Source organism: Rhinopithecus roxellana, chromosome 18 (assembly GCF_007565055.1).
Source record: "Rhinopithecus roxellana isolate Shanxi Qingling chromosome 18, ASM756505v1, whole genome shotgun sequence".
Taxonomy (NCBI): domain Eukaryota; kingdom Metazoa; phylum Chordata; class Mammalia; order Primates; family Cercopithecidae; genus Rhinopithecus; species Rhinopithecus roxellana.
Genome location: NC_044566.1, coordinates 55546321 through 55566286, shown reverse-complemented (window position 1 = coordinate 55566286; position 19966 = coordinate 55546321). Strand labels below are relative to the sequence as shown.

General features: G+C 39.4%; 1 protein-coding gene across 2 annotated transcripts in view; it reads right to left on the bottom strand.

Moving 5' to 3' along the window:
• Nucleotides 1-14587: 14587 nt before the first annotated feature.
• Nucleotides 14588-19966, bottom strand: part of ALG5 (ALG5 dolichyl-phosphate beta-glucosyltransferase) — a 52412-nt gene continuing 47033 nt past the window's right edge. For both annotated transcript variants that reach the window (XM_010383090.2, XM_030921946.1), the window contains 2 exons: nt 17283-17368; nt 14588-14807 (listed from right to left, as the gene is read on the bottom strand). In XM_010383090.2, coding sequence (XP_010381392.1) covers nt 14692-14807; nt 17283-17368 — 202 coding nt within the window. In that variant the 3' untranslated portion in view covers nt 14588-14691. The remainder of the gene's footprint in view (nt 14808-17282; nt 17369-19966) is intronic.

Sequence of the window (19966 nt, the reverse complement as noted above, 5' to 3'; positions counted from 1 at the left end):
TTTTCTGTTCCTGTGTGTGTTTGCTGAGGATAATGGCTTCCAACTTCATCCGTGTCCCTGCAAAGGACATGATCTTATTCCTTTTTTTTTTTTTTTTTTTTTTTTAGACAGTCTTACTCTGTCACCCAGGCTGGAGTGCAATGGCGCAATCTTGGCTTACTGCAACCTCCACCTCCCAGGTTCAAGTGATTCTCCTGCCTCAGCCTCCCGAGTAGCTGGGACTACAGGCACCTGCCACAGTGCCCAGCTGTTCTGTATTTTTAGTAGACAAGGGGTTTCACCATGTTGGCCAGGTTGGTCTTGAACTCCTGACCTCAGGTGATCCACCCGCCTTGGCCTCCCAAAGTGCATAGGCTTGAGCCACCGCGCCCGGCTGATCTCATTCGTTTTTATGGCTGCATAGTATTCCGTGGTGTATATGTACCACGTTTTCTTTATCCAGTCTATTGTTGATGGGCATTTGGGTTGATTCCATGTCTTTTCTGTTGGTTCACATATCATTTAATGAGTCTTAGGTCTATTTTTTAGGCCTCTGTTGATAATAGTTAGGGGCCAGGTGCAGTGGCTCCTGCCTGTAATCCCAATACTTTCGGAGGTCGATCACTTGAGCACAGGAGTTCGAGACCAGCCTGAGCAACATGGTGAAACCCTGTCTCTGCAGAAGAAAAATACAAAACTTATCTGGGCTTGGTGACGCATTCTTGTAGTCCCAGCTACTCGGGAGGCTGAGGTGGAAGGATCACTTGAGCCCCAGGAGACGGAGGTCACAGCGAGCCGAGATCCCACCACTGCACTCCAGGATGGGTGACAGAGCAAGGCCCAGTCTCAAAAAAAAAAAAAAAGAAAATGGGGATGGAAAAGTTCATTTACAGGAGGAATAGGATCAGGAAAACTATTATACAACATGGTGACTATAGTTAATAACAATGTATTGTATACTTGAAAATTGCTAAGAGAGATTTTAAATATATATATATCACAAATAAATGATAAGTGTGTGAGTTGATACATATGTTAATTAGCTTAATTTAGCCATTACATAATGCGTGCGTATTTCAGGACATCATGTTGTATACCATAAATATATACAATTTTTATTTATCAATTAAAAATGAATAAATTTTTTAAATAGACATACAAGGAAACAAATCCTGATACTTATTTGTTCATTAGGTTTTGCATTAGTCTTAGAGTGAGAAGTCTGAGTGGAGAAATAAAGTCTTTTCTTTTTTTTTTTTGAGACAGAGTTTCACTCTTGTCACCCAGGCTGGAGTGCAATGGCTCGATCTCGGCTCATTGCATCCGCCAGCTTCAGCCTCCCAAAGTGCTTGGATTACAGGCATGAGCCACCATTCCCGGCCTGAAATGAAGTCTTTTAAAATAAAGTTCCATATAGAATAAGGTAGGTCATAAACACATAAATAAAATATGAGATAATATTCTGTATTTACCAGATACCAAAATATTCTTTCTGATATGTACACGTGAGTTACTGCACATTTTCATAAAATTTTAGTTTGTAAGCTGACGCTCATATTATTTAATTTGGTTATCACTATAACCCTGTAGGGAAGCAGCCCACATAATATCTCCATCTTCCCATGTCATAGATAAGAAAACTGAGATGCACACAGCTTGCCTCACTGGAAAAAGTAACATAGTAACCAGTCGGTATCCCCAAAACCAATGCCTGTCTAGAGGAAACCACATTTTTAATGAGATTAAATTTTCCAACATATATTTCTTATGTGAAATATAGATAAGGTTCTGTTTTCATTAGAAGAACTTTTATGGAGTAATGTAAAAAAGTGAATGTAATATGGTTGCCACTAAAGCTCAGCTGTAATAGACTTACTATTAATAATCAGAAAGGTGAATTGCAGGTGTTAAAGAGGGTAAAACATTATATGGGACTAGATTAAACTGAGGGTTTTAAAATTAAAACCTCCATTTGTTTTTCTCTTTACATCATCAGCCTGTGGGAAGAGAAAAGTAACCATAGTTGAAAACATTAGTGGGCTTAAATCTCACCTTACCTACATCTGGAGTGGTATGATAATCTGTCCTCTCCTGATTAGGGCTTGTATTTGATAGGTTCTTCTAATGCTCCCTTTATTGTATTTTATTTATTTATTTATTTATTTATTTATTTATTTATTTATTTATTTATGAGACGGAGTTTCCCTATTGTTGCCCAGGCTGGAGTGCAATTGCACAATCTTGGCTCACTGCACTCTCTGCCTCCTGGGTTCAAGCAATTCTTCTGCCTCAGTCTCCCTAGTAGCTGGGATTACAGGCGGATGCCACAATGTCCAGTTAATTTTTGTATTTTTAGAAGAGATGGGGTTTCACTATGTTGGTCAAGGCTGGTTTTGAACTCCTGACCTCGGGTGATCCACCTGCCTCGGCCTCCCAAAGTGGTGGGATTACAGGCGTGAGCCACTGCTCCCGGCCAATACTGCTTTTATTTTAAAAAGGGCAAGTTGGACACTAGTTTGCATGCATAGCTTATTGATTCTCCTACAGTGGGGTCATAGCTCCCCATTTGTGATGCCAGAAGATTGCCTGTGGAATCACAAGACCTCTTCCAATGTTCTGTTATTCTATAAAAAGACCAGAGCCTTTACATTTTGAATTAAAAGAATGTCTGTGCATTTAAAAAAATAATAATAAAACAAAACCAGTAGTTGCGGCAGTAGTAGCTGGTAGTGGTGGTAACAGTAATAACAGGACTGGGGAAAAGAGTTAAATGCCTATTTTAGTTTTCAAAATTAACCTTTTCAGGCTGAGCATGGTGGCTTACACCTGTAATCCTAGCAATTTGGGAGGCTGAGGCAGGCAGATCGCTTGAAGCTGGTAGTTTGAGACCAACCTGGGCAATATGGCAAAACCCCTTCTCTACAAAAAATAAAAATAAAATAAAAAATGAGCCGGGCCTGGTGGCATGCGCCTGTAGTCCTAGGTACTCGGGAGGCTGAAGTGGAAGGATCACTGGAGCCTGGGAGGTGGAGGCTGCAGTGAGCTGAGATCGTGCCACTGCACTCCAGCCTGGTTGACAGAGTGAGACCCTATCTCCACAAACATTAACAACAACAACAAAATTAGAATTTTCATTTTGAGATACCTGTAGATTTACATGGGTTTTGGACTGAATGTTTTGTGTTTCTCTAAATTCATATGTTGAAATCCTAACCCCCAATATGATTGTATTGGGAGATGGGCCTTTGAGAGGTAATTAGGTCATGAGAGTAGAGCCTTCATGAATAGGATTAGGGTCCTTATGCTAGAGAACCCACTCTCCCTCTTTCTCTGCCAAATTAGAGCACAATGAGAAGACAGCTTACTGCAAATGAGGAAGAGTCCTTCACCAGACCCTGGATCTGTTGGCACCTTGACCTTGGACTTCCCAACCTCCAGAAATGTGAGAAATAAATTTGTGTTGTTTAAGCCACCCAGTATACGGTATTCTGTTTTAGCAGCCTGAACAATGACAAAATGCAATTTTAAGAAATTATACAGGAAGATTTCAGTATTCTTTGTCCAGTTTCCCTCAATGGTAGCACCTTGCAAAACTATGGTATAAGACCACACCTGGGATATTGACATTGATACAATTAAGATACAGCACATTTCCATCACCATAGGATCCCTCATGCTGCCTCTTTATAGCCACATCCACTTCTTTCCTACTCCAACACTTTCCTTAATCATTAATTCATTCTCTATTTCTATAAATCTGTCCTTTGAATAATGTTACATAAATGGAATCATACAGTATGCATTCTTTTTTCCACTCAGCATAATAATCTGGAGATTAATTAAGGCTGTTGAGTGTATCAATAATTGTTCCTTTTGGTTGCTGAGTAGTATAGCATGGTACGAATACACTCCAGTTTGTTTAACCGTTGATCTATAGGAGGACTTCTGGGATATTTCCAGTTTGGGGCTATTATGAATAAAGCTGCTATAAACATTTATGTAAAGTTTCTGTGTGAACATAAATCTTCATTTCTTTGAGACAAATGCCCAAGAGCACAATTGCTGCATCGTGTAATAGTTGCATGTGTTGTTTTTAAAGAAATTGCCAAAATACTTACCAAAGTGGCCGTAGCATTTTACATGCTCACCAGCAATATATGCATGATCTAGTTTCTCTGCATCCTTGCCAGCATTTGTCATTGTCATTATTTTTTGTTTTAACCATTCTGCTAGGGGTATAGTAGATATCTCATTGTGGTATTAATTTGTGTTTTGGTAACACCTAATGATGTTGAGTATGGTTTCATGTGCTTATGTGTTACCTGCATATCTTTCTTTGGTAGACATCTCTTCATACTTTTGACCATTTTTAAATTGAATTGTTTATTTATTTTCTTTTTTTACTGTTGAGTTTTAAGATATCTTAATGTATTTAACATACTAGTTCTTTGTTGGATATGTGGATTTGGGGTATTTTCTTCTACTCTCTAACTTGTCTTTTCATCCTCTTAAGGGGGTGTTTCATAGAGCAAGAGGTTTTAATTTTGATGAAGTCCAATTTAATTTTTCCTTTTATTGATTGTGACTTAAGTATAAAGTGTAAGAACGCTTTGTCTAGTTCTAGATCCCAAAGATTTTCTCCTGTGTTTTTCTTTCCAAAAGTCTAACATGTTACATTTAAGCCTGTGACCCATTTTAAGTTTTGTGTAAGGTGTCAGACTTAGGTTGTTCAATTTTTGCCTATAAATGTCCAGTTGTCCCAGTACCAATTGTTCAAAAGATTGTGTCTTTCACTGAAGTGCAATTGTGCCTTCATCAAAAAACAGTTGGGCCCAGGTATAGTAGCTCACCTGTAATTTCAGTATTTTGGGAAGCCAAGGTGGGAGGATTGCTTGAGGCCGGGAGTTTGAGACCAGCCTAGGCAACACTGAGAGATCCCATCTCTACTAAATTTTTTTTTTTTAATTAGTTGGGCATATTCATATGGGTCTATTTCTGGTTCTCTGTTATGTTCTATTGATGGATCTGTATCTATCTATCCACCAATAGTGTCAATCTTGATTACTGTAGCTATCTAATAAGTTTCGAAGTCAAAGAGGTTGATTCTTTCTTCTTTTTCAAAATTGTTTTAGTTATTCTACTTCCTTTACATTTTCATATAAATTTTAGAATAATATTTTCTACATCTACTAAAATTCTTGCTGAGATTTTGATAGAAATTCTATTAAGCCTGTATATCAATTTTGGGAGAATTGACATCTTTACTATGTTGAATCTTCCAATTTAGGAATATGGTATGTTTTAACCATTTTTTTTTATTGATCGTAAATGATATTGCATGTATAATTTCTGTGCCTATGTGTTCATTGCTAGTATATATAAATACAATAAAGTTTTGTATGTTTATCTTGTATTCTGTGACTTCTCTTTTTGAGACAGAGTTTCGCTCTTGTAGCCAAGGCTGGAATGCAAAGGCGCAATCTCAGCTTATAGCAATCTCTGCCTCCCGGGTTCAAGCGATTCTCCTGCTTCCACCCGAGTAGCTGGGATTACAGGCATGTGCCACCACACCCGGCTAGTTTTGTATTTTTAGTAGAGATGGGGTTTCTCCATGTTGGTTAGGCTGGTCTTGAACCCCTAACCTCAGGTGATCTGCCTGTCTCAGCTTCCCAAAGTGCTGGGATTACAGGCATGAGCCACTGTGCCTGGCCTCTGTGATTTTAATGAATTCACTTATTAGTTCTAGGTGGATTTTTTTGGTAGGTTCCTTAGAATTTTCTATGTAGACAATCATGTGATCTACAAATATGGAGTTTTTATTTCTTCCTTTCTGATCTGTATGTCTTTTATTGCCCTTTATTGACAAAAACTTCCAATACTATATTGAATAAGAATGTGGTAAGAGTAGACATCCTTGCCTCGTTCCTGCCCTAAGAGGAAAATATTCAGTTTTTTGCCATTAAATATAATGTTTTATGTAGGTTTTATGTGGTTACATTTTATCAAGTTGAGGAAGTTCCCCTCTATTTCTGTTTTTCTGAGGGTTTTATTGTGAATGGATGTTGAGCTTTGTCAAGTGGTTTTGGTGTGAGTCAATTGATATAATCATATAATTTTCTTCCTCAGCCTGTTAATATAATGAATTATGTTGATTGTTTTTTAAATAATGAGCTAGCCTTGGTCATGATGGATAAATCTTTTTAAATATTCCTAAATTCTATTTGATGATATTTTATTAAGGATTTTCACATCTATATTCATGAGAGATACTGGTCTGTAGTTTTCTTGTTCTCTTGGTCTGATTTTTGATATCTGTTCTATTTTCTGGAAGAGAGTATGTAGAATTGGTGTTAATTCTTTTTCTTTAAATGTTTGGTAAAATTTTCCTGTAAAATTGTCTGAGAGAGGAGTATTGAAATCTCCCACTATAGTTCATCTGTTTTCCTTGCACTTGTGTCCATTTTGCCTCATGCATTTTGTAGATCTGTTGTTTGGGGCATGCACACTTAAGATTTCTATGTTGGGTCGGGCGCGGTGGCTCACGCCTGTAATCCCAGCACTATGGGAGGCCGAGTTGGGCGGATCATGAGGTCAGGAGATTGAGACCATCTTGGCTAACACAGTGAAACCCCGTCTCTACTAAAATGGCTCAAGCCTGTAATCCCAGCACTTTGGGAGGCCGAGATGGGCGGATCACGAGGTCAGGAGATCGAGACCATCCTGGCTAACACGGTGAAACCCCGTCTCTACTAAAAACTACAAAAAACTAGCCGGGCGACGTGGCGGCGCCTGTAGTCCCAGCTACTCGGGAGGCTGAGGCAGGAGAATGGTGTAAACCCGGGAGGCGGAGCTTGCAGTGAGCTGAGATCTGGCCACAGCACTCCAGCCTGGGCGACAGAGCAAGACTCCGCTCAAAAAAAAAAAAAAAAAAAAAAAAAAAAAAATTAGCCGGGCGTGGTGGCGGGCGCCTGTAGTCCCAGCTACTCAGGAGGCTGAGGCAGGAGAATGGCGTGAACCCGGGAGGCGGAGCTTGCAGTGAGCCAAGATCACGCCACTGCACTCCAGCCTGGGTGACAGAGCGAGACTCCATCTCAAAAAAAAAAGATTTTTATGTTTTCTTGGTGGATTGAATCTTTCTTACTACAAAATATCCCACTCTGAGTCTAGTAATTTGCTTTGATATAAAGTCTTTTATCTGATATTGTAATAGCCACTTCTGCTTTCCTTTGATTAGTTTGTATGATATCTTTTTCCATTTTATACTTTCAACCTGCTTATATTGTTATATTTGTCGTGAGTTTCTTGTAGACAGCATATGGTTAGGTCATGTTTTTAAATACTCTGCTAATCTCTTTTACTTGAATTTAGATTAGTTACATTTAATGTAATATATTCTTGATATGCTTAAGGCTTACGCCTGTCATCATTTTTCCTTGTTTTATGTCTGAGTTTTGTTTGTCTTTTCTTTTTTTGAAATAGGGTCTTACTCTGTTACCCAAGCTGAGTGCAGTGGTGCAATCATGGCTCACTGCACCTCAACACCTGGGCTGAAATCATCTTCTTGCCTCAGCCTCTCAAGTAGCTGGGGCTATAGCTGCATACCACCAAGCCTGGTTATTTTATTTATTTATTTATTTTATTGAGATGGGAATCTCACTGTGTTGATCAGGCTGGTCTCAAACTCCTAGTCTCAAGCAATTCTCCAGCCATGGTCTTCCAAAGTGCTGGGATTACACGCATGAGTCATCATGCCTGGACTTTTGTTTTTATTACAGTTTTCTTTTTCTGCCATCCTGTGGTTAGTTGAACAATTTTTAGAATTCAATTTTTGTTTATTCATAGTGTTTTTGAGTATATCTATTTATATAGCTTTTTTTGTGATTTCTCTAAGTATTACATTATACATAACTCATCACATTCTACACCCTTTTCTTTGGGGTAAGCTCTTGCCCCAGGTGCCAGCTCTTCTCCCAAAAATCACTAATCCATTTCCCCAATCTAGTAACCTCTAGATCTCAGAGAGAGCACACTCCTCACCTCAGCTGAGCTCCTTTGAAAGTGATTCAAGGGACTAGGTCACTCAACCTCATTTTCTGGACCAAATCTGGAGGGAGAACCCCTAAAACTCCTGAGTGAGATTGCCAGGGGATTGTCCCCAGGTAGGGGGAAGCAGGGAACAGAAAATGGTAGCTATGTTTACATTGTGTTGTATAGTATTTATTGATTCAGGAAACAAATGCAAAATTCTAAATAAAACGACTTAGAAACTGCCAAAAAACCAAAAAGGGAACCTTGAAACATCAGGAAGAAAGAAGGCATATGGTAAACTAAAATAAATAAATAAAATTTCCTTCTTTTGAGTTTTTAAAATTGATTGTGGAAGCAAAAATTGTAACACTGATGTGGTTTTAAATGTATGCAGAGGAAATATATAAGACTGTTATATTATAAATATATATTTAACATTCATTAAGTGGAGGTGAGTCATCATAAAGGCCTTCATTCTTGTCTTCACATTGAGTAGGCTGAGGAGGAGTAAAAGGAGGGGTTGGTGTTGCTGTCTCCCAGGTGAGAGAGGCAGAAGAGATGGAGGAGGTAGAAGGGGAGGCAGGAGAGGCAGCCACCCTTGGTGTAATTTCATGGAAATATTAATACATCATAATTCTGGTCTGACTTTTTTTCATTTCTCTAAAAATGTTTCTCTACAGTACCAATCCTTCTTCTACCATTTGCTTTAGTTTCAGTGCCCATATTGTGGAAGGGTCCAAGTTGTAAAAGACAAGCAGTCTTGAATAATTGGAGTCCTGCTTCTTGTATGTCTTTTTCCGCATCATCTGGCACTGGTTCAGAAGCACTCGTCTCCATCAAGTCATCTTCTGTTAACTCCACTGGTGTTGTCTCTGTTACCTCTTGAATTTCTCCAACATCCATGTCAAAACTGTTCATCTGCCATCTTTTTTTTTTTTTTTTTTTTTTTTTGCCATATTCACCTCATGATTTCTTTCATTGCTCTGTCATAAATCCTGTGAAGTCATGCGCAACATCTGGACAGTTTTCTGCAGGAATTAGTTTCATGCTTGTTGACTTTCACAGCTTTTATTTTTCTATAACGATGGCTGGCCTCTTCAGTGGTATAATTCTTTCAGACTTTTTGACAGACAGGGTCTTGCTCTGTTGCCCGGGCTGGAGTGCAGTGGTGTGATGACAGCTCACCACACCCCCAAACTCCTGGGCTCAGGCAGTCCTCCATCCTCAGCCTCCTGAGTAGCGAGGACTGCTGGCATGCACCAACCACCATGTCCAGCTAACTTTTTAAATTTTTTTGTAGAGATGGGATCTTGTTATGTTGCCCAGGCTGGTACTGAACTCCTGTTGTCAAGTGATCCTCCCACCTTGGCCTCCCAAAGTGCTGGGATTACAGACATGAGTCACCAGACCCCAACCTCTTCAGACTTTCATGTTCCACTGGGCTTTTGTTCTAGCATTGACAATCCTTTCTCTAGAGAACTGTGTGTAATGACCCTTAAAGGTCCTATGACTCCCTGATGGAAAGGCTGAACTAGAGACATCGTGTTGGGGGCAAGTAGACAACTGCTAAGCCTTCTGTGTTGAACTCATGACGTTCTGGGTGATTAGGGGCATTGTCCAGTATTGAAAGAATCTTAAGAGGCAATTTCTTACTGGCAAGGTACTTTTTGACTTCAGGGATAGAACATCAATGGAGCCAATCCAGAAAAAGGGTTATCATTGTCCAGGCCTTCTTGTACAACCAGAAGACTGGCAGCTGATGTTTATCATTTCCATTCAGGATTTAGCAGCTTTATAGATAAGGGCAGTCCTGATCGTAAACCTGACTGCATTTGCACAAAACAGCAGTTAGCCTGTTTCTTCCTGCCTTAAATCCTGGTGCTTGCTTCTCTTCCTTACGTATAAATGTCCTTTGTGGCATTCCACCCCCACACCCCCTAGATTAGGGCGCTTTCGTCTGCATTAAAAACCCGTTTAGGCAGATATCCTTTCTCCTCAATGATTTTCTTAATGGTGTTTGGGAACTTGTCTGTTGCCTCCAGGATCAGCAGAAGCTGCTTCTCCCTTATCTTGACTTTTTTTTTTTAAAGCCAAACCTCTTCTAAAATGAACCATTCATTGCTGGCATTAAATTCCCCAGCTTTAGATCCTTCACCTTCCTTTAACTTGTCATGTGATGACTTTGCCTTTTTGCGAATCATATTAGTCTATAGGTATGCCTTTCTTAATAGCAATCCTGTATCCACTTAAAAGCTGCATTTTCTTTTTTTTTTTTTTTTTTGAGACGGAGTCTTGCTCTGTCACCCAGGCTGGAGTGCAGTGGCCGGATCTCAGCTCACTGCAAGCTCCGCCTCCCGGGTTTATGCCATTCTCCTGCCTCAGCCTCCCGAGTAGCTGGGACTACAGGCGCCCACCACCTCGCCCGGCTAGTTTTTTGTATTTTTTAGTAGAGACGGGGTTTCACGGTGTTAGCCAGGATGGTCTCGATCTCCTGACCTCGTGATCCGCCCGTCTCGGCCTCCCAAAGTGCTGGGATTACAGGCTTGAGCCACCGCGCCCGGCCCAAAAGCTGCATTTTCAATATAAGAAAGGTATTTTGCAAAAATTGCAAGATTTTTGCACCTGCAGATGTAGCTGTGGCAATGGATTCACAAATTTCTTTTTTTTTTTTTTCCCAATAGTCCTTACAATGGATTTATTTTTTGAGACAATCACTCTGTCGCCTAGGTTGGAGTGCAGTGTGGTGCAATTTTGGTTTGCTGCAACCTCCGTCTCCCGGGTTCAAGTGATTCCTGTGCCTCAGTCTCCCAAGTAGCTGGGATTACAGGTGTCCGCCACCACGCCTGGCAAATTTTTACATTTTTAGTACAGACGTGGTTTCACCATAATGGCCAGGCTGGTCTTGAACTGACCTCAGGTGATCCGCCTGCCTTGGCCTCCCAAAGTGCTGGGATTACAGGCGTGAGCCACCGTGCCTGGCTTGGATTCATTTATCTTGAAATGGTGGGCAAACTCAGCTGCAGCCCTCATCTATGGTACATATCGAGCAATTCAACTTTTTCTTTTAATGTCATGACTTTTCTCTGCTTCTTGGGAGTATTTCCGGCATCACTAATGGTACTTCATATTGGTCCCATGGTGTTATTCAAGGTTTACAGTATTGCACTAAACATGAAAAATACATGAGAACTGCAAGAGCTCAATTTCTACTGTTATATGCAACGTACTGGAGAGAAGAACTGCTCATGTGGGGATGGTTAGTGTCACATAGCATTTAAGTGGATACTCACAACACCTGAGCTCACTGCAATAGCAACAGGAGGTGGCTACAAAATCAATTTTATGCAGTTATGATTTAATACCATATCATTTTTTTTTTTTTTTTTTTGAGATGGCGTCTCACTCATGTCACCCAGGCTGGAGTGCAGTGTTGCAATCTTGGCTCACTGCAACCTCCACCTCCCGGGTTCAAGTGATTTTCCTGCCTCAGCCTCCCAAGTAGCTGGGATTACAGGCACCTGCCACCACGCCCGGCTAATTTTTGTATTTTTAGTAGAGACAGGGTTTCACCATGTTGGCCAGGCTGGTCTCGAACTCCTGACCTCAGGTGATCCGTCCACCCTGGCGTCCCAAAGTGATGGGATTACAGGTGTGAGCCACTGTGAGCAGCCTAATACTGCATCTTTGTTTACATTTATCTGGACTGAATAGTCTCTGTATGGTCTATGTTTGTGTGTGTAAGTTTTGATAAATCTGAATAGATTCGTGTGTATGTTATATAGTAAATGATAGACTAATATCGAAGTCTTCGATATTATGAAAGATATTAAGAAAATGGTTGTGTCATTAATGCATAAAATACATGTAGATATTAGTCTATCATTTACTACTGTAATTTTATAGCAACCTCCTGTTGCTATTTCAAATTTTCACAGATCCCCCAAAACTTTTTCAATACACTTTTGAAAACAATCCACGTATAAGTGGATCTGTGCAGTTCAAACCTGTTATTCAAGGGTCAACCATACATAACTATATGGAGATATAGGATTACAGATGTCAAGAGACACTATTGTCCAGATGGGACCCTCAAGTCAAATAAGTTTCATATGTAGCTATATATTCTATCAGAACAAGTCAGAAGACTTAACACAGAAATGGCCACGTTGTCTGACTGTCCTCAGGTTATACTGTTTTAATCATGCCCCATGTTCCTTTGTTTCCTGTTTTTTATTTCAGTAGAAGCATGAATAATGGCTACTTGTGTAATCCTGGGCAAATGACTTGGCTACTTTGTTCTGTGAAATGTGGGTAATTATACCTGCATGATAGTTGTTTAATGAGATTAAACTACATAATGCATGCAAAATGTTCATTACTCTTCCTTGTACATACTATAAGGATAGTAGCTGGTGGCCTGGTGTGGTGGCTCACGCTTGTAATCCCAACACTTTGGGAGGCCAAGGCGGGTAGGTCACCTGAGGTCAGGAGTTCGAGACCAGCCTGACCAATATGGTGAAACCCCATCTCTACTGAAAATACAAAAAATTAGCCAGGTGTGATGGCAGGCACCTGTAATCCCAGCTACTCGGGAGGCTGAGGCAGGAGAATCGCTTGAACCTGGGAGGCAGAGGTTGCAGTGAGCCAAGATCGCGCCATTGCACTCCAGCCTGGGGGACAAGAGCAAGACTTCATCTCAAGAAAAAAAAGATAGTAGCTGTTATTTTGCTATTTCACTTTGCTATTGCTGCATGTAGTTTTCGTTAGCAGATTCTGTAAGTTAACAGGTTAAACTACCTTTTCTCTCTGATTGCCTCAGATTCTGTCCCATACTCCTCTCTTAGGTAAATCTGTGCTTAGAAAGGTAAGTTGGCATCAATGGTATCAGACTTTTCCCTATAGTGTTCACATACAAAATACGTAAAAAGTATCATGACTTACCTTCAATATTCCTATTATGCTTCAAATATGCATTTCTACTCATTTATAAAGAGCAATAACAAATTATTTCATTGCCTTTTTATAATTTCATTAAGGATCTTATTTTTGGCACAAGGCTTATTCTTAAAAATTCTTATGAGCATGGTCTTCTCTATTATTTTTGATTTATCCATTTAAGTGCCTTTAATGCTCACAAAATCTGGTAGTAAATAAAGTTTATTCATCTCATCATTATTAAGTGTTTACTATATACTAAGCACTGTACTGGAGATACTAATTGTAGTAAGACATGCCTTCTATTTTCTTTTTTTTTGAGATGGAGTTTCGCTCTTGTTGCCCAGGCTGGAGTGAAATGGCTCTATCTCAGCTCACCACAACCTCCACCTCCTGGGTTCAAGCAATTCTCCTGCCTCAGCCTCCCGAGTAGCTGGGATTACAGGCATGTGCCACTTTGACCCAGCTAATTTTGTATTTTTAGGAGAGATGGGGTTTCTCCATGTTGGTCAGGCTGGTCTTGAACTCCCGACCTCAGGTGATCCGCCTGCCTCGGCCTCCCAAAGTGCTGGGATTACAGGCGTAAGCCACTGCGCCTGGTAAGCCTTCTATTTTCAAGAAGCTAATTGTCTACTACAGATGTGATATTATCACTGTTGTTCAAACTACTGGAGAGGAGTCATTTTTTGCTTACTTTTCCACTCAAAAATGTTTTATTCAATGCACTGCTGAAACTTTCTACTTATATGATCCCCAGTTTTCATACCTTCAGAAACTGAAGGCTACAGCAGAGTCATTAGAGACTGTGGGCTTGGGATCCAGACTATGCAGGTTACAGTCATGACTCCACTCTTTCCTAACTGGGTGACCTTGGGCAGGTAACGCTTTTGAACTTCAGTTTCCTCTTCTGTTGTAAAGGTTAAGTGAGTCATTCTATACCAAGTGCTTAGAACAGTGGTTGGCATACAGTAAACACTTACTAAATGTTAAACTATTACTAGTTTGTTCTCTAAGTTGGCAGAAATAATCTGATTTTGGGGGTTCATTATTTTATAATTGCTATTAGTTCTTGTAGTATCTCAAAGACAGAAGCTTCTGATGTTACTATGTAAACAGATTAATGTTAAAAAATTGATTGACAGGAACTCCATCACCCAAGCTGGAGTGCAACGGCACGATCACAGCTCACTGTAACCTTGAACTTCTGGGCTCAAGTGATCCTCCCACCTTGGCCTCCAGTGCTAGAGATGAATAAGACTGTAAGGAAATGGACACCTTTGTGACTAAGTCTGTATTCTTGCCTTTAATGTATAATTTCCTAAAGTTTCATAGGCTGAAATATAGGTTTCTTTAATTTGGATAAATTTATATACATTTATACCCTAGCTTTATTTTTAAATCTCTGAAAACTGTTACATGATTGTAGTTTCTATTTAAGTTCATGAGAGTTATGCAGGTACTTTAGGGTAAGAATCACTTCTGTCTACAAAAATTATGTTTCTCAGAATTATAATGATAATAAAGCTAAATAAGCAAAAGAAAATCTGACTTTTTAAATAAACATCTTTTAAAAACCATTTAAATCCAAAGAGATATACAATTTTTTACTTATGGGAAGTTACTTCTTTAAAATTATCAAACGGCAGACAATGACAGGAAGTTGATTCCAGCTTTACTTAAAATTTTAGTTTCAAATGAAATGAAATGTGACACTGACGCATATGAACACAACTGCAGACTGCAAACAACCTAATTCATTTTCCGAGTTTGCTCCAGCCTCCAGGCTCCAGTCATATATCGAAGTCGTATAAAAAGTAGGTCTTTGCCCATTTGTAGCCAGCTCCAAAATGGAACTAATTTAGAACCTGCAATTTAAAAATAATTAAAAACAAATTAGCTGAAATAAACTCAGCAGAAAACATACAGTTTAAAGTCTACATGTTGTGAGCCTTTAGCACCTTAATTTTTTTAAAATCACAGACCAAAAAGTTAAACAATTTCAGAGCTGAAGTGAGTGGAGTGGTTTTCTCTAAAAACAGTAACAGAACATTTTGAAGTGAAATAAAACTTGAAAGGATCTAAACAGTGAAAATTTCATACGGCTCTACTATAGAAAGGAGGGACTGCCTATGGTGAGGGCTCTAGAAAAGTCTAAAACTACTCACTGAGTGCTCATTACTGAAAATAATTACATATGAAACAAGTAAAGATACAGCATAACAGATAAATATGATTATTTCTACATAAATCCAATCTTAATGATAAAAAATAAAGCCTATGATCAGACTTAAGATAATTTTGTCCAGACCTCTTTGTCTCAGGCTACACAAGAACACCAGCCTAATTAAATATCTGATCCATGCGTATCACAGCAGATTCTTTGTTTATTTGAGACAAGATCTTGCTCTGTCACCCAGGCTGTAGTGCAGTGACACGATTATGGCTCACTGTAACCTTGACCTCCCAGGCTCAAACAATCCAGTCATCCTACATCAGCCTCCCCAGTAGCTGGGAGTACCGAGGCACGCACCAACACCTGCCTAATTTTACAATTTTTTTTTTTATAGAGATGAGGTCTCACTATGTTGCTCAGGCTGGTCTCAAACTCCTAGGCTCAAGTGATCCTCCCACCTTGGGCTCCCAAAGTGCTGGGATTACAGGCATGAGTGACCGTGCCCGGCCACAGCAGATTCTTATAACCATTACTTATAGTATATTACCTGCAGATAAAGAAGTATCAGGAGGAAGGTTTAACATTTCATTATCATTTTAATTACACTTTGTATTTAAAGAAGACCTTTTTCACTGCTCTGAATTTATATAACAGCTTTCTTCTGAAAATATTACCACCAAAGCACTGTAGAGATACTGTTTATCAGGGCCAAATATTATCTTCATCCACAAACGAGGAAGTTGAGGTACCTACAATTCATATTACAATACAACTATCTCTGTAATGCAAATAAGCAAATGACTAAAGATAAAATGGACTTTTACTTTTCCCTACCTCATCTTCCCATAGAGTCTATGTTGGCCAAAGATCAACACAGATCAACAGAGTTGATCATGATACCCCTGAGTGATCCTTTTATCTGCTTCCCAATCCCCTTTGATTCTAGGCAGCAACTGTGGCGATGAGCTAAGATTTTATAAACTCAGTTTGGTTCAGCAAGACATAAAGAGGTTTGAATTCATTCTAGACCATAGAGTTTGTATAATCTCGAGACTGGTTCTTAATCTTTTTCTGTCCCTAAACATCTGAGGTTACAGAGCAATAATGGTTTACTACAACAAGGACTCTCACCAGAGGAGGTGGACTTTGAAAAAGTCTCCAGTGGATTATGTTAACTGCTCCCACACTGTGAGTTAATTTAGGTTCATTCTAAGGTAAGGAGAAAACTAGAACATGTTTAAAATTCTATACAGCCAGAGCTGTCTAAGCCTTTTAAAATAGGAATTAATTAAGATTTATGATAGATTTCAAGTTATTATAGAGTTGGGATCTTTATATTTTTGGATATATGTACAGATACAGTTTTAAAATGGCTCTGAATTGACTGGACATTTGGAGTTAAAACACTTTTATTTATTTATTTTTAATTTTTCAGATGGAGTTTCATGCTTGTTGCCCAGGCGGGAGTGCAATGGTGCGATCTTGACTCACTGCAACCTTTGCCTCCCGGGTTCAAGCAATTCTCCTGCCTCAGACTCCTGAGTAGCTGGGATTACAGGCACCTGCCACCATGCCCGGCCATTTTTTGGTAATTTGTGGTAGAGACGGGGCTTTACTATGTTGGCCAGGCTGGTCTGGAACTCCTGACCTCAGGTGATCCACCCACCTTGGTCTCCCAAACTGCTGAGATTACAGGAATGAGGCATGGTGCCCGGCCATAAAAAAAAAATTTTATTTCTTATTTAGCTTTGCATAGTGATTTGCAGGTACCTAATTAATATCCACCTAGTGATAAAAAAATATATAGGAAATGGTGATGCAAAAAACAAATTTATCTATCTCAAAAGACTATCAACCTTCTAACTTCAGATCACCATGACTTTGTCTATTGTAGGAAGTTTTATTGAAGTGTCTTAGACAAGGTAGTAGGCCTACTGAAGGTCCCATGAACAGACAAAATGTATACAAGGCAGCAAGCCAGATGGAAGGTTATTAGTAGGTAATACACTCCTTGGACCCGGATCTTTGAGTCAAGACAGCTGAGAAGGGCTTGATGAGGGGAGCAAGGAGAACATTAAAGCCAGCTGACTTTACTAGACAACTGTATTGTCTGATATCTCTCCCTTTGTCTCACTCAAGACAGTCATACAATAAACAATATACTCACCTTCAATTTCTGTCCAGTTGACAGCAATTTCTGCTATTGGAATTTTAAAGCACTGTGCTATGTACAGTAGTTCTACATCAAATGCCCTAAAATAGAAAATATATTGATGTTTATTTTTAAAGACAAATAGAACAGAACTATATCTCTACCTTGGCATGTTTTAAAGAAGCTTACATGGCAGATATAAACCTTATACCATGAACCTGAAGATCACATTCACAGAAGTCAAATAATTCAAGGCTGAGTAGTTCAGAAGTTTCAAGTCAAATATGATAATTTAGAATATCACTGCATAACATTGTATCTCTATCACAACTCAGAAACTCACAGAGGTAAAACTAGCCTCATGGGTTCCAAGAAAAAATTTAATCCTGGAAAATTTCAAGATTGATGGTTTTCAATCCTAACCTTAACTAGACTAGCTCAAGGTAAAGAAATGACATTTTCACCTGATTCAGAGAGCTGATAAAACAAAACTCAGACGCTCTAGTTGAGATTGTTTTGCATTACTTTAGAGTGGTTGCCTATTTTCTTCTGCCATCAGAGGATCAAGATTACTTTTCCAATGCAGTGTGCCCAGGGCCTGCCTTGTCTTTTCTGTTCCCCTTCCCTGTGGTGTCCTGGACAACATAATATTGGCAACTGTTCCAAGTAAAAAGCTACTGTGGACTAGTCTGAAATACTCTTTGGGGCTGGGCGCGGTGGCTCAAGCCTGTAATCCCAGCACTTTGGGAGGCCGAGACGGGCGGATCACGAGGTCAGGAGATCGAGACCATCCTGGCTAACACGGTGAAACCCCGTCTCTACTAAAAAATACAAAAAAAAACTAGCCGGGCGAGGTGGTGGGCGCCTGTAGTCCCAGCTACTCGGGAGGCTGAGGCACGAGAATGGCGTGAACCCGGGAGGCGGAGCTTGCAGTGAGCTGAGATCTGGCCACTGCACTCCAGCTTGGGCGACAGAGCCAGACTCCGTCTCAAAAAAAAAAAAAAAAAAAAGAAATACTCTTTGGGTATAACTAATGCATACATAGGAATCTGATATATTGTCTTAGTTGTCCTAATTAGTGCCATTGCACTAATACTGTTAAAACCATTTCCAGTCTAAATCTCCAGTGCATCCTTCCTTCCACTTAGGAAAGGTCTTTCTTAAAGTCTCTTTTCAGTCAATGCCTTGGTCAAACCTGCTTTCCTTAAAGGTTCTGAATCCTGACTCATAACTTTTCCTGGATTCTGCTTACAAAATTTATCTGAACTAGTTGCTTCTCTCACTGGCATTAAAGCTCAGGAAGAAAAGCACCACTACCTGTTAAATCTTCTTCATCGTCATTTTTTAAACTGTCTAAAGTCCTTGACTGTTTTGCTTTCATCCATGAGTCAGTCCCCACTTTCTAGGCTGCACAGAGCACAGTTCAAACTTCTAGGGCTTGGTTGTAAAACATTATTAATACAGACAAGAAAATGCCTAAAGTCCACTTATATTTGATTTCTCCAATCCCAGACAACTTGAATTTGGGAGATTTTTTTTTTTTTCGGCCACAATACCATCATCATCCATTAGGTAAATAGTTTAAATTCCAAGTATTTGGATAATTCAATATGAAAACTATTTTTTAAAACAATGCTTTTTCTTATGCAAACAAAATATTTAGTTAAGATGATAAAACGATTTACAAAAGTGGGTTGTAGTTTAAAACTTTCGTCACCTAGAATTGTGATACTCATGAAAAAAGAAACAATTTCAATATTAAGCCTGCTGCTTAACGCTTAACTTTCCTTTTAACACGAAAACAAAGTATTAGCTAGTGGGCTGAGTTAGTTCTAATGATACTTGATAAGCTGAACCAGATTATTATATATTATTTCTAAGGATATCAGTATATAGCTAGTGACTTACCAAATACACAAAACAATTAGTAAAAAAGAGTGGGGTGGTTAATTGAAATCACTTTATATTAAAAAAAAAAAACCCTACACCAAAAGGGTTTTTTGGTTTTATTTTAAACGGGGTCTTACTCTGTCACCCAGGCTGGAATGCAGTGGCGCAATCAGGGCTCACTGCAGCCTCGACCTCCCCGGGCTCAGGTGACCCTCCCACCTTTGCCTCCCCAACATCTGGGAGCACAGGCCCAGATATTCCTTACTAGTCCTACAATTTTATCTTCTCTCTTCTAGTTTTCTTCTTTTGAGATTTCCTCAATTTTATTATCTAGCCCTCTTTCTGAATTTTCATCTCTGTGCCACCATGCCTGGCTAATTTTTGTATTTTTTGTAGAGAAGGGGTTTCATTATGTATCCCAGGTCTTGAATTCCTGGGCTCAAATGATCCACCTGGTTTGGCCTCCCAAAGCCCTGAGATTACAGGCTTGAGCCACTGTGCTCGACCCAAAATTAAATTACATCTGTCTCCTCTCTCAAACATTTTAGAAGACATAAAGATATTTATTACACATACAAAAAAATGCAGCTCATATCACCATATTGTAAGTGTCTACTCTGTTACCTAAGCAAACATTTTAACTAAAATACCAAGTACTTCTATATAGAAGCTTATGTTATTAGAGGGAAACAGTATAAGAGTTATTCTCCAACTAAGATGCCTCATTTGTTTATGCAAATATGGGTTGGGCGGAGCCACTGTGTTTTCTTTTCTTACTCAGTTCCTGGTACAGCTGTTATCTCACTAAC